General features: G+C 37.1%; 1 protein-coding gene and 1 pseudogene across 1 annotated transcript; one reads left to right on the top strand and one right to left on the bottom strand.

Moving 5' to 3' along the window:
- Positions 1-2,041: 2,041 nt before the first annotated feature.
- Positions 2,042-5,405, top strand: LOC115439071 (N-alpha-acetyltransferase 38, NatC auxiliary subunit-like). The gene is made up of 3 exons (XM_030162966.1): positions 2,042-2,114; positions 3,645-3,819; positions 5,012-5,405. The coding sequence occupies exons 1-3, from the start codon at positions 2,076-2,078 to the stop codon at positions 5,134-5,136; spliced, it is 339 nt and encodes a 112-aa protein (XP_030018826.1). The 5' UTR covers positions 2,042-2,075; the 3' UTR covers positions 5,137-5,405.
- Positions 5,406-8,394: 2,989 nt separating this feature from the next.
- On the bottom strand, positions 8,395-21,432 carry LOC115439055 (dnaJ homolog subfamily C member 3-like; annotated as a pseudogene).
- Between the last annotated feature and the right edge of the window lie 567 nt (positions 21,433-21,999).

The raw sequence follows: 21,999 nt of genomic DNA, 5'->3' as shown, positions 1-21,999 counted from the left end.
CAAGATAAAAACTACGTAAATATCACCTATTACAGACGAATCCAAAACACTCAAAAAGATGATAATATTAAGACAAAAACACTGTAAAGAACCTAAAAAAATTAAAAAAAAAAGGTAACAAGATGAAACAATAAACTTGATCACATCTTGGGTCAAAGTTATTTGATGTTTTGTCTGTGAAACCTGTTAAAACAATAAAAGTAAATGTCAAAGCTTCTATTTGACCTGATCACATAGAAAAACATGAGTGACGCCTGTTTACAGCACCATCTGGTGGCCGTTGATGGTATTACACTGTAAAAAATGACATCTAAATATTACAGATTCATGTGGTTCAGATTATTCCCATGTAGTTCTGAACTGATCATGAACTGAAATTAAAACCCAGACTTAACTTTGTCAAAGTTTAAAACAGAACACAGGACCAGATCTAAAACACTCATTAAATAAAACAAAAAACAAACACAAACGCCACCTAGTGGTCTGATATGGGAACGACCACACACTGAAAATAGAAGACTTGATATTTTAACTCAACCTTAATGCTTTGATAGTATCTATTATTATTATTATTATTATTATTATTATTATTATTATTATTATTATTATTAAATGCCATTTATGTTTTTTTTATCTGTTACATATAGTTCAGTCATGTACTGTAGTTTTACATAGTTTTTATTGTACCAATACATGTACTATTACTTTGTCATTTTCATTTTTTGCAGTGTGTTTTTTTATGTCATTTCCATCTTTGCTGCCTGTTTTACATTGTTTATCTTTTATTTTTTCCCTCTTGTTCCATTCAGTGACAGACTTACTAATGGTTCATCTTTTACTTTATGTTATCGTTCTTATTACTGTAACATCTTTTATGAATCATTTTAAAAACACTAAACATTGTGGTTTCTTCTACTCATTGAACTTCATCATTTATTGTTGAAATAAATAACGATTTCACATTTATTAGAATAATTATCAATAGACTGATATTAACATTTTTATTTTGATTATATTGTTGTTGATCTTAAGGAAACAGATGAAATCCTGATTCCTTCTCACCTGTGGATGAACATCTTGCATCAGAATCTTTTCTTCAAACAGAACCTGAAAAAGAAAAAAAGTAAGAAAGATCAGATGGTTTACATATTATTCATCCTACTCACAGAAAAGGCATCAGTGACAAAACAAAAACATCAGGTTTCTATTTCTATGAACCAGGAAAATGCACAGACTCATTTTAGTTTAATACAGTTGTTGGTGTTAAATAATTTTATGTTAAAAGAAAAACAAATTATCAATAATATAAAACGCCTTTATCCTTGAAACGTGACTATTTTCTTGAAATATGATAAATATTATGAAAAGTTCTCATATTTTAATATTATGACCTCTCTGTGATGTCTCTTCTCTTTAATTGTATCTGCACTACACATGCATACACACTTTTAATCACTTTTTTTTTTTTTTTTAAACTTATTTCATGTACATAACCTGGTTAAATTTCTCTTAATGTTTATATTTTCCACTATGTTTAGACTTTTGGTTGTATTTTGTTGTAATTGTATTAATTGTGTTGTGAATAGTGAGCTGATTAGTTCTTTTTGTCTAGAACTTTTTATTGAATTGTTTACTTAATAATAATAATAATAATAATAAATAATAATAATAAAATAATAAATTGCATTTCTAAAGAACTTTTCATTCAGCAGAATCTCAAAGTGCTACAGAGAAAAGATAGTCCAAAAAATAAAAAATAAAAATACTGTATCAGGAATAAAAGAATGACAATATTTTCTATTCACGTGCATAAAATAAACGAATCTGATTTGTTTTTCTACATTTATTATATTATTTTATTCTTACAATAATAGTATGATTTGTTTCTCATACCGTTATGACTCTCTCATGAAATTATGTTTCCCTACGACATTTCGTGATCTGAGTTTTTTTTTGTTTTTTTCATTTTAAGCCTGTATTATTTTCCGGTTACTTCCCCTTTAAGACGTCCACTTCCGGTTTTGTCGGTCCGTTGCTGAAACTCTTCCGTGTGTTATGTAGCGGAAGGAGGGGACATGGCAACAATGATCGAAGAAAATGGACCTTCGACTCACGTATGTCGTTATTTCTGTTCACATTCACAGGTTTTACTTTAGCTTCCACTTTATTTAACCTGCTGCTTTAAGAGTGAATTTATCGACGGTCTGTTTAATCTTATTTCATCTTTAGCGAAGCTGCAGTGTTAGCTTAACGTTAGCATGAGGCTAACCAGCTCTGGACCTGTCACCAAAATGACAATATGATTTTATTCATTAAAATACATTAAAGATTTACTAAAAAACAGGAGGTAAAATATACCGACAGTGGTGTCTATAAACTGGAAAATACATTATAAATCAAAGGATTATTGTCTATAGATGGTTTCATGAACAAACGTCAGGTTTTGTGACTAAAACACTGAAGGAAAATTAATGAATTATTCATTAAAACATTGAATTAATTGTGTTTTGTTATTAAATCAGTATAAGTTACAGTACATGACAAAAATTACATGTTGAAGCCATATTGAAGGTTTAAAAATGTATGATAAGAGCCTATTTTCATTCTTGTTTAAATCATTACAGTAAACATATGATCCTTATTTGTTTTAGAATGATTAGTTTTGATAAAAGTTGTGATTCAGCTCTCTCTTCAGGATATTTAACCTGTTATTTTATGTCAGTATTATTATACCAGTGTGTAGTTCTGGACTGTGAAAAACATCTTCATATCAGATGTCAATAATTATCAGGGTAAATGAGTCGAATCATAATTTTTTAAAGATTAGTTTTTCATTTTCTGATCATTTTATCAGTTTTATACCTTATGGCATAACTTTTTGCGGAATGTTTCTTTTTGACTTCCTTAATGTAATGTCAGTTATTCATAGTTACAGTCTGTTATAATGTTTTCACTTTAAATCTTTTACAAACCTTTCTTCTTTTGAAAATAAAATTAAATAGATAAGAAACAACATAAAATAAGATTGAAACAGAAATAAATGAGAATACAAAATTAAAAGAAGTTTACATAGGAATAATTGAGTAGATAAATATTTTAAAATTAGAGGGAATTAAAAGGATAACAAATAAAAATTTACAGGCATGGTAACTACATGGTCTGCTACATCTTTCATCTTCTTCAAGCATTATCTTTAAGTTTGGACTTTTTTGTGTGTGTAAATAAAACAAGTGGCATCACATATTTAAACAGGCATTTAAAGGGTTAAAATCCTGAAAATGATTGAACATTTTGTAGTTTTGAGCAAAGATTAAACTGAAGAGATTTTATAGCATGTTTTTTTACATGTACATTTTAGTCTGGAGAGTCCATGAAGGGGAGTAAATTAAAGGATGCACAAGGGTTAGATTATTATAAAGATAAAAATGTAAAAGACATGGATGACATTTCAGCTCATTCCACCTTAAATGTTTGTCAAAGTTCAGCCTCTAGTTTAGTGAATATTATCACAGACCATTTATCACTTTAAATGAACCTGCAGAAACAGTCTTTTCTATAGTCGTGTTTGTCTTTTTACTGAACTGTTGTGTTGGACTGTTTTGTTTCTTACTCTTTCCGTCCGTTTTCTCTTCGTCCAAACTCAGGAACCGTCCTCATCGTCTCCGTCGTCCCAGGCCAGACAGAAACTGGAAGGACTCCTCAATAAGAACATGAGGATCCGGATGACAGACGGTCGGACCCTGGTCGGGCTGTTCCTCTGCACCGACCGAGACTGTAACGTCATCCTGGGCTCGGCTCAGGAGTTCCTCAAATCTACAGGTGAGTTCCACATGGTTTAGGGGAACAACTGAGGACATGTGAAGTGGTTTATGGCTCCAACTGAGGACATGTGGCCTGGTTAAGGCTGAACACACTCAGGTGGAACTGATTAAAGTCGTCAGTGACACCTGAGGTTTTTAACTCCAACAGGTTAAAGTGACCAGGTTCCACATCACAGTTTTAAAACACGACTGAACATGGAACAAATGAATTCAACCAGATTAAAATGTTCCAAATGTGTCAGAAAATAAAACCAGTCAGTTCCTTCATGTTTCCATCAGGTTCCACATGAACTAGAACACGGAATCAATTCAATTATTTTATTACTTTAATCAATCAAATTTAATTCTATGCGTTAAACTGAACTTTGAAAATGTAAAAAGCATCAATTTAACCCAACGCCGTTTAGTCACTGGAGAACTTTACTGATTTATATTCATTTTATTGATAATTTTATTTATCATTTTCTTATTTTTGTATTAATTTGTTCCATTTCTTTACTATTTTGTTAATTTATGGAATTGTTTGTTCATTTTCTTGATGACTGTTTGAATTTTCTTGGTTATTTTGTTAATTTCATTAATTTTTCTTCTCATTTTAAATGACTTTGTCCATTTACTTCATATTTTCTTCCTCGGTTAGTAGTTGTTATAATTCCATTATTTATTTATCGACTATTTTATCTGCTCTGTAAAATGTTGGGTTCCTATTTTCATATTTTGCACATTTTTGTATTCATTTTTGAGTTTGAGTTTTAGTCGATTATTTTCCTGACTTTATTGGTTATTCTGCTTATTTTATGAATTAGTTTGTTAATCTTTCTTCTTACTAAGGTTTTTCCTAATTCTGTTATTTTTTTGTTAATTTTACTAGTTACTTTAGTTGTCTTTTAAATTATTTTGTTTATTTTTATTCTTTTTATTTTTTTTCCATTTGTTGATTATTTTCTTTATTTGGTTTTAATGCTGGAAAGCCAACAGACTGAACATAATATGTATAATTTAGATCATTTTCAGCCTAAACAGACCCAGGAGCAGGTTTTATTCTTTTTCATAAATATTTGTATGTATATATATTTAAGTTAGACGTATGAATCACAGTATTTCCAGTTTATCGTGTCCTCATCGGTTTCCAGTCTCTGTTCCTTTAATGGTGTCTGTAACTTTAAGCGTCTCCATGGTTACGCCCTCAGATACCTTCTCCCAGGGGGAACCTCGGGTCCTGGGTCTGGCCATGATCCCGGGTCACCATGTGGTCTCCATCGAGGTGGAGGCCGACAGTCTGGACGACGCGCAGGGATTCGGATCCGAACATTGATGAACTTTATCCTGTTTGGACCTGGAAACGAAGCCGAGCCCAAACGGGACCGGGACCAGGACCTGGAGGGACCAGGACTAGGACCGGGACCAGGACTAGGACCGGGACCAGAACCCGGACTCAGCACGGAATTATAAAATCCACCTGGACGCGGGCCCGGTGGATCTGGAGTGTGTTCAGAGACAGATGGACTGGGTGTGAACTGTGTGAAATAAATGTGTGTAAATGTTCATGCTGGAAATAAACGTGTTTGTGTTGGAGGTTCTGGGTTGAATTTCACTCGTCAACTTGTCGAAAGTTTCAGTTTTTTCTCAGAAAAATGAGGAAATGTCACATATTGAACCTTTTATTTTAACTTTAGACTGGATCTTTCTCCACATTTGTACTGATGTGGTTGAACTCCCAGGGGATCTGATGTTTAGAGGTTATTTTACTGTAGTTTATCTTATGATGAATAAAAACGACTGAGACTCATTACATTAGAGACAGAAAAAGACGCAAATCACCAGAAAAGGACAAAACACAAAATCAAACTTCTCTAAAGGTCATTTTCCTGTGGTGTCAGATGAAAAGGACTTTAGTGTGAATATATATAATAGTTTATGTGTATATATATATATATATATATATATATATATATATATATATATATACTACAACACACACACACACACACACACATATATCTTCCTGAATCTTTGTTACCTCCTCGAGGAGGTATTGTGATCACTTTGCTTGTGTGTGTGTGTGTTTGTTGTTTGTTTGTTTGTTTAACTTTACAGGAAATCTATTCCACCATCTTTCCCAAATCTTCCCCACAGATAGGCCTAGGCCCTGGGACCACCCATTACATTTTGGTCCCAGTAGGCCAAAGTTCAAGGTCACAGCAAGGTCACAACATCTACAATTTTCCTATCTCTCATCATTGAGCAATTTTCGAAAATTCATAAAAAATTCAAAACGACTCCGATTAGCCTCCAATTGGATCCACCTGTAGCTTAGAACAATATCTTGTATCTGGAACTAAATTGTCCACATCCACTGTGGAATGTGGACTCTGTGGACATTTACATTGAACATTGAAAATCCCATTTACCACACATTTAAAATTAGAACTCAACAAATATTGATGTGAATTGAATCTAATTGGACAGACACATGACTGGTACCAAGCTTCAGCTTTTTCTGCTGTATGGAACAACCTGGAAACTGTTGGATTTAAAAAGACAGAGTTGATCCACACGTGCACACCGTTCGGGGTGCTTGGCGGAGGTTTGCGTTCTCTGAACACTTATTATGGATCTACCCATGTTGAGACTTTAACTACAGTTCACCACATGTACCTGCAGGTGGCGCTGCTGCACAACCACCACCGTCCGTAGAAATGACATCAGTGTGTTGCTTCAACAGTTTAATCCATTTTAGTCGACTGGTTCGGTCGGCAACAGAACAATCGATGCCACGAACGGCGTAAAAGCCTCCGAAACCAAACCCGTGAGTCGACTGAAGACCTGGGTTCACAGGAACAAGAGTCAAAGTTACAACATTCTTCGCAAAAAGTCCCAATGAGAGTCGTAAAACTGGAGACGCAATTAATGTTGCACTTTGGTTTCATTTGACTCTTCATTAGATCATTAACCCTCTGGTATCGACACATAGAGGTCCTTCAACCACCTAAAGCGCATAATATGCACAGTGTTGAGGTCATGTAAAAATTTAGATTAGTTTTTTTTTTATACAGTTTTTAAGTTTTTACATTGTTTTTGTATTTCATCAACTTGAGCCATGAACAAAAATACCAAATTCTCAATAACTGTCATATTTTTTAAACATTTTAAATGCCATATTTGTAATGTAAACCGTATTTTTTTATGCAAAAAACAAAATATCAATATGCTACATTAAAATTTGATTTGTTTTTTTGTTTTTTTCCCCATCCAGTCATATATCAATGATTAATAGCAACATTGGTTAATATGCATTTTATTTTTTTGTGCTAGGTCAAATATTAAATGCTAAAATGTGCATTTTTTTTACTCACTTTGGGGAAGGTTTGTTTATAATCTGCTAATTTGAGTGTCTGGGTCAGAATTTTAAAAATCAAGCAAAAATGAACAACTTTTGAATTCTGACAAAATACAAATTGTGAAAAATAATATCATGTTTTATAACATGAAGTGCAAAGTGTGCATAATACGCTCACCCGGATACCGGAGGGTTAATATCTAAATACACAGAGCGTCTGGAGCTCATGAACTGTATCAGTAACATTGAACTTTGACCTCCAGACGTTTCAGGAGTGGAGAACCTGGAGTGTCTGCACAGGAGCGAGAAAATGGACAAAAGTGCACGTTTTAAAGTCATGCCTCGAAATGACAGAAAATAACCCGACCAGTATCAGCTGAAACATTCCCCCATAAATATCCACTGGTTTTTCAGTTACATCCATGTTTGTTGGATAAAAAGTCAGTTGGAAATATTGAATACTGCAACTCAAAAGCAGAATTCACACATTGATCCAATGAAAGGTTCAGTGTGTCAGATTCATATGTCGACGTTAACAAACTCATCTAGAAGACAAACTTAAACCCGTTTCCTTCATCTTATCTGTTTCCAAACTCTGGATCACGGCCCACAGAGGAGTCGGCAGCCGTAATTGAACCATATGTTCTGATAATTGTAGTTGTGGCGTTATTTGAGTCTGTTAACTCCATCTAAATGCACTGATTTTGTCACATTTAAGCTGCAGTCGTTCTTTTTTCATTTTTTGACAAACTGAAAGCAATATTTTGGTCAATTTCAGTGTGTTTTAGGTCAGAATTTTATAAGTGTTGTACTGTTATTGTCATATTTATTTTAATTATGATGGATTTTTTGTTGTCCATTGAGGGACTACAGACACAAATGAACATTTTAGCTTAAATCCGATCTAAATCTGCTGTTGACTCAATACAGATGTGCATTAACGTGCACTACCAACCAAATAAACAAATAAATAAATTACATAAATAGAAATGATACTGACTGTTGGAAAAACTGATCATTATTCAGGATATCTAGATTTACATCTAGTCTTTGATGACTGGACCGACCTGCAGAAGTAGTTTTTTTTCCGGTTATAAACTCCTGTAGCTTTAACATTAACATGAATTAAACTTCTTTAATAATTAAGATTATGTGGAAATAGGCTAAAAAATTTTAATTCTAGATTAAGTTTGTTTATGGTTGGGTTTTTTGTACAAAAATCCTTATGTTCGGCCCAAATTCTCCACTATCTTCTGCTCTTCTAGCTCTGAGATGGAGTTAGCCATTAGCTACCAGTGAGTGTTAGCATAAACCAGATTCCAAAACAAATATTCTGTATGAACTCGATTAGATCTTACTTATTGAACCTTTAGCTACTGTCAGAGCTTGTATTTGTAACATTTAAAGGTTTTGTGTCTTACTGTGGATGAAGGAAACTGTAACAGTTGTTAGCTTAGAGTTAGCTAACGTCGACAAACAACCGACTTCAGCGTAAAACAAAATCCAACACAAACGTAAATCTTCCACATTGAACCGTTACACAGCCATAAAAAAAATGAACATTTAAAGCAAAACAATGGGAGGCGGCGCTGATTTAAGATCCATCTGGTTTCGGGTTTGAGTCTCACCTACGTCCAGAAGAACTTCACAAAATGTCTTCATATAGAAAAAAAGGTTGGATCTCCGCTACAGGGAACGTTTGACACGGTCAAAATATATGAAGATCAGTAAACATATTGCATTTACGGTTTATTCTTTGACTTTAAAGAATACTGCGCGCAGAAACCGACTTGGCCTGAAAAAGCATCGTCCGACGCCGGGGACCCAGAGTCCCTCCATGAAAGCTGAAAGAATGGCACAAAGAAACAGATGAGTAATAAGAGCAGAAAAAGCCCAAACAGAACCAGTCCCACATCCACGGAACCGAAGCAGGACTGGAGTCTGTTCAACCTCAGTCAAACTACGGACCAGAACCACGTCCGGTCTTCGGGTTTATTGGTAGGAAGTTGCAGAGATCGCATTAAAAAGGTTCAAAAACCACAAACGGTGTCCACGCTGAAGCACAAGGTCTGCAAAAGATTCCAACACTTGTCCTTCCAAACGTCCGGACAGTCCTCCTCTTCCCCCTCGTCTTCCTCGTCTTCCTCGTGTTCTTGTCTAGTTGTACTGGAACTTAAAGTGGAAGCTTCCAGACTCGAAGGGGTTGAAGTGGAAGGGCCACCCGTGCCCCCCGTGTCCGCCGCCGCCACCCCCCTGCTGGTTCTCCGGGTCCAGAGGATCCTCGCCAGCGTCAAACTTCTGCCTCATTTCTGGAAAAAAAAAACAAAAAACAGAACAGAGTCAAAACCAGAGTCATTCCTGGAAAAAGGTTTAACAACAAAAGGAAACCTGTCCAATCTGAAGCTCTATCAAAGACCACGCCCAGGTTTTTAAAACAGGTGTGTCAACGTATCCACCCTCCTCGTTCCTGACCTGGGTCTGTGAGAACCTCTTTAGCTGATGCGATGTCAATAAATTTCTTCTCTGCTTCCTTTTTCTCAGCTTCTGATTGGAAGTTATCAGGATGCCACTGCTGCGCCAACTTCCTGTACGCTTTGATGATCTCCTGCTTATTGGCGTTTCTATGGAAAACACATGTTAGTGGTTTAGTGAAGTTCAGATGAAGATTAAACACAGTAAAAGTATAAAATTGTCTGAACTGGTTACCTGTTGACACCGAGGATCTTATAGTAATCCCTCTTACGGGAGATTTTCAGTAGTTTCTGAGCTCTTTCCAGTCCTTCCCGAATATCGTTGCTGTCGCCGTCGAACTCTCTCGCCTCTTGATAGTCTTGAACCGCTGAGGAGGTGTCAAACAAAAGAAAATTATTTTAAAAACCTTGACAGTGAAGCCTTGGCGACCAATGTTTGACTCTGATTTTATGCAGATGACACTGTATTTTATTTATATATTACACACAATCAGTTAATGTTAATCTGCAACGATGGCTGTGTTTACATGGACCTGATCAGGTTTATGATCGATAGACCCTGGATAAGATTCACCCAGAGAAACCTTATTATGATGGATTATACGAGACCAGGGATGTCAAACATGAGGTCCGTGGGATGAATTTACAAAGTACAAAAATTACATAGAAGATACTCAGTCAATGATGTCACTGAGTCTTGACAAACAGTTCTGATCATAAAGTTAAATACAATGTCTTTCAGTTCCAGTTCAATGTTTTGTGTATTTGTGTAAATGATAAACAGAGGCCGAATATTGTTAAAATTCCACTTATTTTTCTAAAGAATTTTCAGGTTGTTTATGTTATTCACTTTTTTAAACAATAGTTTGTAAATGTAAACATTTTCATAACTTTTTTGCACTAAAACAAAGAGAAAAGTTTGGAGTTCTCATTATTTATAGGTTATTATGGTAGTACTAGTATGTAACCTGTGAGGAACCATGGGTTCTAGATGTCGTAGTTTTGATGCTGGGGAGAACAGACTTTTGGGAAAAGATATTAGTCTATATTTTAGAAGTAGTGACAAAAATTGTTTGGTGAGTCATTCTTGAAAATGTAAACGACAATCAAGGTACAGTAAAAATCTGACAACGGAGTAATCCGATAATTGCCGTAATCAGCTGCGACGTGTTTACATGTACTTCAGAAATGCCATAATCGAAAAACTCTGGTTTACATGGTTCAGTCCATTATTTGATTTCTTTAGGCGTATGTTCATACGTTATGACGCAAGACGTACACCTCCTGTCATTTTCTAAACATCTGGTCTTCTCTTGTTACCATGGCAACGCCTACGGTGTCAGCTATCCTAATGTGGGAGGAGCTAATAAGACTACAAAATAGGTCACATGTTGCTGCTGTCCTTCATTTTTTCATTGTTTGCTTACCTTTTTCCTTAAACTCACATAACTTCTGTTTATATGGATTTTTTTTTAATACATGTGCAGATGTAAAAAAAATAAATAAAGAAAGAAATCAGATTAACCTGTATACATGTGTGAAGACATCAGAGTATTGGGGAGAAATCTAGGTGTGTTAATCCGATTTCTCATAATCAGATAACTGCCATTATCGTATAAAGCCGATCAGATTTTCCTGTTTACATGATCACTGGAATAATCTGATAACTCCACAAATTGGATATGATGAGTATTAGTGTAGATGTAAACGAACTCAGTGAAATAGTCTCCGCTCTGGGATTTTGGACTTCAGTAATGATAGAATTAATTCTACTTCTGCTCTCTGATAAACCCCATCTTTTTAAAAACACGACAGATTACCTTTGTCGTATTCTTGGTTGAGTATATAAGCCTCTGCTCGATCTCGGAGGACGTTGGCGTTGCGGGGGTCTCCTGGTGGGCTTCTGAACACACGTCTATGGCCTCCAGAGCCAGTTTCACCTAAAACACAACAGGGACATTTGTGAGCGGAGAACTGGGCGGAGGTGGAGTGAACCACTGAAGGAGCGTCACGGCGGCGTTACCTTGACGAGGCAGAAGCAGATCCTCTCTTTGGCCAGTTGGTGTAAAACTGGACACTGGGCTCCGTCTTCATCACCGACTCATATTTATCGATGGCCTCCTGATACCTGACCATAAAAAACAAGAGGTCAAGAGGTGAAGTCAAAGTTAAAAAAGGGACATTTGTGAACAAACAGCAACTTCATTATAAAAGTACGTGGGACAAAATTCTACTGTATCTATGATGTCTGGATGCACTGATCCTGGAACAGTGAACTGACCCTGATGCTGAAGGTTTTTAACTGTTTTCAAATGTGAATGTCTGTTGAAAAAGTCTCTTTTTCTTCAGTTTTCTCTGTTTCAGATATAAAAACCCTCAAATGTAGTCTGAGCTTTAATGAACATCTACACGATCAATGAATGAAATATAGGAAAATAAATTATTTCACTTTAAAAAAAACACAAATAGAGATTAAACTATCATAATAAACAGTGGTAAATTGCTTAAGAAAGGGTAAAAAGAGAAAAATTATTTTGGGAACTGACATAAAAGTCACAAGTCACTTTTCCATTGGACATCTGCGCAAAACATTACCGATATTTACTAAATGTCGAAAAAACCGAAGTGCATCATGTCGTTTTTTTCCATTAAATCACAAATGCGATGATTTGTTTATTTATTATCATGAGATGACACGAGAAGTCATTCCATAAAGATGGCAACGAACGAAAATATGGTGTTGATTTACAGATATATTCATTATTACTATTATATATTACCCCTCTATCGCGTACTAAATTTTAAAAAATGATTGGGTTTCCTGGTGTTTGTTATAAAACTCTTCCTCTTCACTTGTAACATCTGTCAATATCAGTTTTTTTTAATTTACGTGACTCTAGTTGTGGAAAAAGGTCTTTCCATTGCAGTTTTGCGTGATATACCACCAGCGCTATGCACGAAAAACCACCTCTTGCCAGCGCAAAAATGTTTAAATTGAAAAACGAGAATTTTGGCGCAACTTGTTTTCCATTAGGTGAATTTTTATGTGCAAGTTATATTCGCACAATTTGAGGGTCAATGGAAAAGTGATTACAGTGGGTCTTTTTTTTTTTTTACTTATTAATTAATTTTCAATAGACAAACATACATAACACATCAAGACATACAACACTAATTGCACAAAAAAACAAATAATAACAATAAAAAAATAAATAAATAATAATAATAATAATAATGGCACACACAAGAAAAACAAAACTGACCTGTCCTCCTGGATCAGCTCCTCAGCCACGTCCAGCTGTTTGCTCAGCTTCTTCACCTGTTTGTAGTGGCTGAAACACTCCTTATCGTCCTGGTCCAGTTTCAGACACTCCCTGATGTGGCTGAAGACGCAGCAACCATCGTTAGAGCCACGTTTGACCTGAACCCAAGGCTGACTTTACTCTGACCGTGTTTAACTCACTTTAGTGATTCGTGGTGTTCTCCGAGGCTGTAGTGGAGCATGCTCAGTTTGAGGAAGGCGGCGCGGTTGTCGTTGCGTAGCCTCGTGGTCGGCGTCAGGTCCTGGATGGCCTTCTGCGGATCTCCCATTCGGATGTAACAGTCGGCTCGAAGCTCCCGCGACTCGGGATCCCACGGAGAAATCTGGACAAAGTCGAAAGAACATCGCATAGTATGTTTTATGAAGTGAACTGACAAGTTTGATTTACGATAAATGAACTGACGCATGCAAAGTCATTCAGCTCAACAGGATCTGGAACAGAGATGGAACCTGATCTTATTTCTTCCACTCATTTCCAGGCCTTTATTTACATCAGCTACAGAAGGTACCAGGCCTTATTTACATCAGCTACAGAAGGTACCAGGCCTTTATTTACATCAGCTACAGAAGGTACCAGACCTTTATTTACCTCAGTTATTGAAGGTACCAGGCCTTTATTTACATCAGCTACAGAAGGTACCAGGCCTTTATTTACATCAGCTACAGAAGGTACCAGGCCTTTATTTACATCAGCTACAGAAGGTACCAGGCCTTTATTTACCTCAGTTATTGAAGGTACCAGGCCTTTATTTACATCAGCTACAGAAGTACCAGGCCTTTATTTACATCAGCTACAGAAGGTACCAGGCCTTTATTTACCTCAGTTACAGAAGGTACCAGGCCTTATTTACATCAGCTACAGAAGGTACCAGGCCTTTATTTACATCAGCTACAGAAGGTACCAGGCCTTTATTTACATCAACTACAGAAGGTACCAGACCTTTATTTACATCAGCTACAGAAGGTACCAGGCCTTTATTTACATCAGCTACAGAAGGTACCAGACCTTTATTTACATCAGCTACAGAAGGTACCAGGCCTTTATTTACATCAGCTACAGAAGGTACCAGGCCTTTATTTACCTCAGTTATTGAAGGTACCAGGCCTTTATTTACATCAGCTACAGAAGGTACCAGGCCTTTATTACCTCAGTTACAGAAGGTACCAGGCCTTTATTTACATCAGCTACAGAAGGTACCAGGCCTTTATTTACATCAGCTACAGAAGGTACCAGGCCTTTATTTACCTCAGTTATTGAAGGTACCAGGCCTTTATTTACATCTACAGAAGGTACCAGGCCTTTATTTACCTCAGTTACAGAAGGTACCAGGCCTTTATTTACATCAGTTACAGAAGGTACCAGGCCTTTATTTACATCAGCTACAGAAGGTACCAGGCCTTTATTTACCTCAGTTACAGAAGGTACCAGGCCTTTATTTACATCAGTTACAGAAGGTACCAGGCCTTTATTTACCTCAGTTACAGAAGGTACCAGGCCTTTATTTACATCAGTTACAGAAGGTACCAGGCCTTTATTTACATCAGCTACAGAAGGTACAGGCCTTTATTTACATCAGCTACAGAAGGTACCAGGCCTTTATTTACCTCAGTTATGAAGGTTCCAGGCCTTTATTTACTCAGTTACAGAAGGTACAGGCCTTTATTTACGTACATCAGCTACAGAAGGTACCAGGCCGTTATTTACCTCAGTTACAGAAGGTACCAGGCCTTTATTTACCTCAGTTACAGAAGGTTCCAGGCCTTTATTTACATCAGCTATAGAAGGTACCAGGCCTTTATTTACCTCAGCTACAGAAGGTTCCAGGCCTTTATTTACCTCAGCTACAGAAGGTTCCAGGCCTTTATTTACATCAGCTACAGAAGGTACCAGGCCTTTATTTACCTCAGCTACAGAAGGTTCCAGGCCTTTATTTACCTCAGTTATTGAAGGTACCAGGCCTTTATTTACCTCAGCTACAGAAGGTTCCAGGCCTTTATTTACATCAGCTACAGAAGGTACCAGGCCTTTATTTACCTCAGCTACAGAAGGTTCCAGGCCTTTATTTACCTCAGTTATTGAAGGTACCAGGCCTTTATTTACCTCAGTTACAGAAGGTACCAGGCCTTTATTTACCTCAGTTACAGAAGGTAACAGGCCTTTATTTACCTCAGTTACAGAAGGTAACAGGCCTTTATTTACCTCAGTTACAGAAGGTAACAGGCCTTTATTTACATCAGCTACAGAAGGTACCAGGCCTTTATTTACCTCAGTTACAGAAGGTTCCAGGCCTTTATTTACCTCAGTTACAGAAGGTACCAGGCCTTTATTTACCTCAGTTACAGAAGGTACCAGGCCTTTATTTACCTCAGTTACAGAAGGTACCAGGCCTTTATTTACCTCAGTTACAGAAGGTACCAGGCCTTTATTTGACAGAGTTTTGCATCAGAATCAGGCTTTTATGATTAATTTCCTATTTATTCTGTAGAACTAGTTGTATTTGAAGCAGTACTTGGTTTTCATCTACTCCTGTTTGCGACGCTGAAAATTGTGCTTCTGAAGGTTTTAATTTCGTAAGGACAGACACGTTCATTGCTTCACTGTGTAAATGTCGTCTTTCTGTGGCATTTGTTTCTACAAATGTCATTTTGGCTGAAATATTCAAACACACACACCTGCAGTGGCTGATCAGTCCAGACCAGTGGTTCTCCTGATTCCAGACCCAGCCTGTATTTGATCCATGCATTCATCTACTCATCTGGTTTCTGTTGGTTTCTTATCTCAGTGTGAACTAGAATAATGGGATAGGCCTTGATTTGTCACCTCCAACATGAAGATACCATCTCTGAAAGAACGCCCAACCCTAACGGCCAACATCCTCGTTTCTAGGCCTGAAACCAGACGGCACCACCCACCTCTATGACCCTCTCCAACACGCTGATGGTGGCGCTGTAGTCTCCTTGGTGGTAGGCGGCGTGGGCCTCCTCCTGCAGCTCCTCCAGCTCGTTGGCCTTCAGCAGCTGCTCCTGCGCCTCCTCGTGGTCGGGCGAACGCTGCAGCTGCAGACGGCGAAGCAAACGTTAACAAATGACCCCAATGTAAATACAACTGGGCGGAATTTCAAGGAGATTCTTATCGTAGAAAACCAACAGGGCGCAGTCGGAGTAGACGAATAAGCAAATGAAATGGAAAACCAAGAGCTGTGAATCTTACCACTGCTTCGAAGTCCTCCCTGGCCTCCTGGGTGTTGCCCTGTTTCATGAGGATATTCCCTCTTTGCAACCGGGCCTGAAAGAGCAAGAAATAAAAGATAGAACAGAGATGAGAAGGTGAAAGAGACGCAGGTAAAAGAATATGTAAAGTTTAACAGGTTCTTAACACTTAAGAAAGAAAAGACAGAATAAAAAGTCTAATCACTGCAGATAGATCACATATTTTATCAATTATCTGCATATTTCAGCCATTTTCAGAGTAAAAACGCACCCAGAAATGACTGTTTTTAATGGCTAGGCTCTAGATTTAAAGGTTGGTACCTTTTAATAAATGGTTTAAAGCTCCAATAATATTTCTATGGATAATATTTGCTTATAAAGAAAAAAATTACATTTTTTAAAGTTTCGTTTTAAACATCTTGTGATATCAGTGGTTTATTGGCCGTTTCCTCCTTTAATCTATTGTTAATAATCCATTATTGCTCGGTGTCACTGAATGTTTAATTCCATTTTTTAACAACATAGTATAACAATTACACACAATATTTCTGCACACTTATTTATTTCGCTTATTTATATAACATACACTACAAACAAAAAGTTAAGGATATTTCATTTTTTTGGTCTTTTTTTTGTCATTTTTGCCATTTGTAAATAAAACTATGGCTGGCCATTAAAAAACATGTGTTTCAATTCAATTCAAACCCAAAAAAGTAAAAAGCGCTGTGCAAGAATCCCAACTGAAAAAAATAGCCCAAAATTTAAAATATCCTTAACTTTTTGTTTGTAGTGTATATATTTAAAGCTATAATATATATGTGTGAAATGTAGAGCTTCATATATTATATTGTTAGCCTCATGACATAATTGCCTGAGTCATATTTTTGGCCAAATTGTAACATTTATGCAATTAAATAAATAAATAAATGTAGTATTGATAATTTCTTTCTTGCTATTTTTTCTGATATTTGCATGGAGCAACTGTAACACACAACAGTTTCCCCTGAGAATAATAAAGTATTCTGGTTCTGACTCTGGTTCTGGTTCTGTGTAACCCACAGTATCAAAGCGGTGCTGGTATTAGACATGAGTTTTCTGCTTCTGGTCTTGTTTTCAGCCAATGTTTCTGGTGAACTCACGGCCAGGAAGTCCGGTTTGAGCTGGATGGCCCGGGTCAGGTCTGGGAGGGGCGACTTGGACTTGCCCATGGCCAGGAACACCGCGCCCTCTTGTAGTAGTCAGGTAGTTCTTGGAGTCTCCCTCTGGAGGAAAACCAGAGTGAGTGTGATGACCTAGTGTTGTGGTTCAGGGACAAGGCGGGCTTGTTTGGGTCTGAATGTGGGTCTGTTCTGTGGCGTCGGTGAAACCTTACCCACTGCAGAGTGGTAGTGGGACAGCGCCTCGGCCAGCTGACCCGCCGCCAGCAGCTTACGGCCCATCTCCAATGGTGCTCGATCTCCACATGAGTCGCCCCCAGGACACCTGAAACAGAAGACCGCCGTTAACCCTCCGGTTCCCACCCATGGAGGTCCTTGAACCACCTAAAGAGCATAATCTGCACAGGGTCTTAGTAATGTCACAATGTTTTCATACAGTTTGTATTTCATCAACTTGAGCCATAAAACAAAAATACCAAATACTCAAAACTGTAAAATTTCAACCATTGAAATGCCACATTTATAATGTAAAAATCATATTTTTTAATGCAAAAAACATAAAACCCTTCTTTTTTTTTTTTTTTTATATTCAATATAAAAATTGCAAATATTTTTCGTGGAGTTTGACTCAGACCTTGACATACATTTATTTTTAACACTTTATTGATATTTTGTATATTTTGTACATAGTTTTGCTCATTCATATTCATTTTGTTGATAATTTTGTTCATTTCTGTGGAGTATTCAATCACTGTTGATTTTGTTGCATATATCATTGATTATTTTCTGTAATCTAATGATTCTATTCATATTTTGTTCATTTAGTTAATATTTTGCAAATCTTACACATTATTTTGCTCATTCATGTTAATTTTTTATTCACTTTGTTAATAATTGGTTATTTTTGAGGAGTTTTTATTATTTTTTTCATTTTCTTGCATCACAAAATATTTTTTAAAGTATGTTAATAAATAAAATACAGGTTGGTTATGAAACAAACAAATAAGTGCAGTCGAATGCAGAGGAAGTGGAAACCACACGACATCTTTGACTGGACGTCATGTAACCGACTCCTGACAATCACAGCTTCTACTGGGACTCGGTGTAATTCTACCCCGGTCTGAGTCCAACTCCCCCAAAATACACTGAACACATCCATGAAGGGTTTCACAGTCAGAGATAGAGGTGATCAGGGAGTACTTCAGGGACATCCGTAAACCAGAGAACCACAACACACTTTGGGCTGAGTGGTTGTTCTGGTTTTACCACCTGAGAAAGACACGTCTGAAGATCTATATGTACACGTACACGACATTTAGAATATTTTAACTGCTTTTTCTTACGCTCATAGGTACGTCCATCCTTTCCAACAGTGAACTGAAGCCCTGAATAAAAGGTCTTTTCTGCATTAAGTGATGATGTGTCACTGTCGTGAGCCAAACTGATAATTTAATGGATTAAGTCAGAAGTTTTAGGAGGCAAAACCACTGTGTCCATGTGAGTTCCTTCATATCTTCAGTTTGATTTGTTGGAATGTACATCTGACTGAAGGCCAGGTGGCCTTGAATGCCTCTGATTAGAGATTTTTTAATGCAAATTTCATGACTTAGTTGTACTGACACAAAACTAAACAGTACAAGCTCTGTGTCATCGAATGGGTGGAAATTTCTCAAGAGGAATTACAAACAGGAAGTGGAAAGTTCAGCTGTTTTCACCTGTAAAATGCAGATTTTACATCTGTCAATTTTAATGTCACTTCCATGTGCTAATGCTAATGCTAGGTACTTTGTGTGCATTATGGTAAAATACAGAGCTTCATCTACTACAGGATAATAAAGTAAATTTACTTTAACTCAAATTATCACCAGCATTGACATAACTCATTATAACTGAATCGTATGATTGTTTTAACAGCATAAAATACATGTTTTAATGTTTTCTAAGACTTTACGCACCCATGTCTTCTGACATTAATGGAAAGATGATGGAATGACACTTTTAATAGAATTCTTTTATGTTAATCACACTAAATAGCACAAAAACTATTCTTCTGTATTAAAATATGTTTTTTTAACCCTTTCATGCATAGTGGTCACTACAGTGGACAGCTATTCTTCAGCTGTTCTCTTATTATTCATGGGTTTGGTTCTTTTAGTTCCATATCATCCAAAACAGTGGACGCTTATGCACCATCCCATAAACCACAGGTGTCAAACATGTGGCCCGGGAGCCAAATATGGTCTGCCAAAGATTTCAATCTGGTCCATGGGATGAATCTGTAAAGTGCAAAAATGACACTGAAGATATTAACAATCAAAGATTTTAAAATCATTTTAGGTCAATTCAATCTAAAGTGGATCAGACCGGTAAAATACTATCATAATAACCTATAAACAATGAAAACTGATAATTTTGTCTTTGCTTTAGTGTAAAAAAAAGTTACATTTCACAAAAATGTTGACATTTACAGACTGGCCTTTTAGAAAAAATGTGAAAAACCTGAAATGTCTTAAGAGAAGTATGTGGAATTTTAAAAATACTGTCCCTGTTATTAAATGTTTTGTGTATTTGTAGATAAATTGTGATCTGTACGTTGTGATTCACATGTATAAATGATGAACTGAGGCATAATATTGTTGCACTTTGAATTTTCAGGTTATTCATATTTGTTCATGTTATGTTCAAGTACAGTTTGTGGATTTAAACATTTTCATTACAGAATTTTACTTTTTACACTCAAAAGTTCTTATCCTATTATTTTGTATTAATTTACTGGTCTGGCCCACTTTATATCATATTAGGCTGTATGTGACCCCTGAACTAAAATGAGTTTGACACCCCTGCCATAAACTGTAATTCATCCCATTACTGTAACTTTGCTGTTCTTGATAAACCTGATCTGCAGTAACATATTTGAGTGTAAATCAGTTGCTAGTTATTATCAGACTGTAATTAACAGTTTTCCTAAACAAAAAGTTTTTTTATATTATCTCCATGAAGTGAGTAAGATCTAGTATTAGAGTACGATAAAATGTGCGAAAACATCAGATTAGCTGCATTAAAAATGTTTTTATTTCATAGTTTTCACACAGTATATCACTTTCTGATATTGCGTTTTAAAAAAATGTTTCTTTGCTTCAAAAATTAAACACATGGTGTCCAGCTGAGCGGACATTTTTGTAACTCCATGAAAAATAGGTTCATTAAAAATGTTTCAAACACATTGGGTTTTTTTTCATGCCTAAAAAGTAATAAAAACACTCAAGAAAAAAAATCTTGACAAAGGTTCTCGTAGTTTCATGCATCAAAGGGTTAATGGTGTTGTAGCTACATTTGCATTGTATCATTTTCCAATTACAAACATTTATTTCTGATTTTTCCTTGTATTTTGTTTCCATATTTTGATGATAATTTGACATTTACATAATATCTTTTGCTGTAAAAAACGTAAAATGTAAACAGGTCTCACTCTGCGCCGTTTGTTACGTTTTATCTACATTTAATTTGAATTTTTTTTTTTTTTTTTTTTTTGGTTTTTACATTGAGTGAAACCCAAAGGGGCGGGAGTTGGTGGTAACCTGGCAACGTCCCGTGTCAGTTTCACGGACTTTAAATGTGTCGGAATGTGGGAAACTCTGTGTAACAGTGACACAAACGCCGGTTGTGTGTGGGACTTGTAGGAACCGGGGACCGGGATCCGGGTCTTACCGTCCAGCTGGAGGTCCAGGAGGACACACAGCAGGGACACGGAACACAGCAGCCCGCTGAGTTCCGCCCGCCGACACGAACCCATCCCCGCCTCTAGTCTCTGTCTGACACCGGAACCTGCGAACCGAACACCTGCTGAGTGAAGGAGGACAGCCGGTGTTTCATGAAGTGGATGAAGAACCGGGTCCGTTAAGTCCTCATCGGTTCCTCCTGACTGAAGATACGACGGTGTATTTACGGTCCCGGTGTCACAGTGGTCCGTGGGAAAACCGGTCCCTCCGTTCAAAGGTTCCTCCTGGTTCCGTAGCGGTTCTTGTCCGGGTCCGGGTCCTGGAGGGTTCGGCGGTTCCTGACCTTTACACACCGGGTTTCGGCTTCACCAACCGGAGGCCGGACAGATGGACCGGTTTACCCCAAGGAATGAAACTGTGCTATGTTCGGAGTCCCAGCCCCGCCTCTCTGCCCCTACATTCCTCCGATTGGTCCACGGGCGCCTTCCGGGTTCGTCTCCAGACGTGGGCTGCTCTGATTGGACAGATTATTTTAACCCGCATACGTACACCGGAGACTCCGGGAGAGATGTCTACACAACTGCTACACAACAACTACACAAAACACAACAAATCAACACACCATCGACATAGCACAGACGCACGCACGCACACACACCACCACACCACACACACACACACACACACACACCACACCGTCAACACAAAAACTACATAGTTTTTGTGTTGACGGTGTATTTTTTCTGTGTAGTCTACACACACAACTACAAAACTTCTACAGAACTAATCAATGCGACAAAACACACTGTCTACACAAAAACTATGCACCTTCTACACAACACACACACCGTCACACAACCTACACACAACCAGTTGAACGTCTACAAAACTTCTACACAACAACTACACACCGTCTACACAAAACTACACAACACACATCTATACATCTACACAACATT

The sequence above is a fragment of the Sphaeramia orbicularis genome, chromosome 18 (genome assembly GCF_902148855.1).
Source record: "Sphaeramia orbicularis chromosome 18, fSphaOr1.1, whole genome shotgun sequence".
Taxonomy (NCBI): domain Eukaryota; kingdom Metazoa; phylum Chordata; class Actinopteri; order Kurtiformes; family Apogonidae; genus Sphaeramia; species Sphaeramia orbicularis.
Note: the sequence above shows the minus strand (reverse complement) of the source record. Positions and strands in the feature narration are given on the sequence as shown.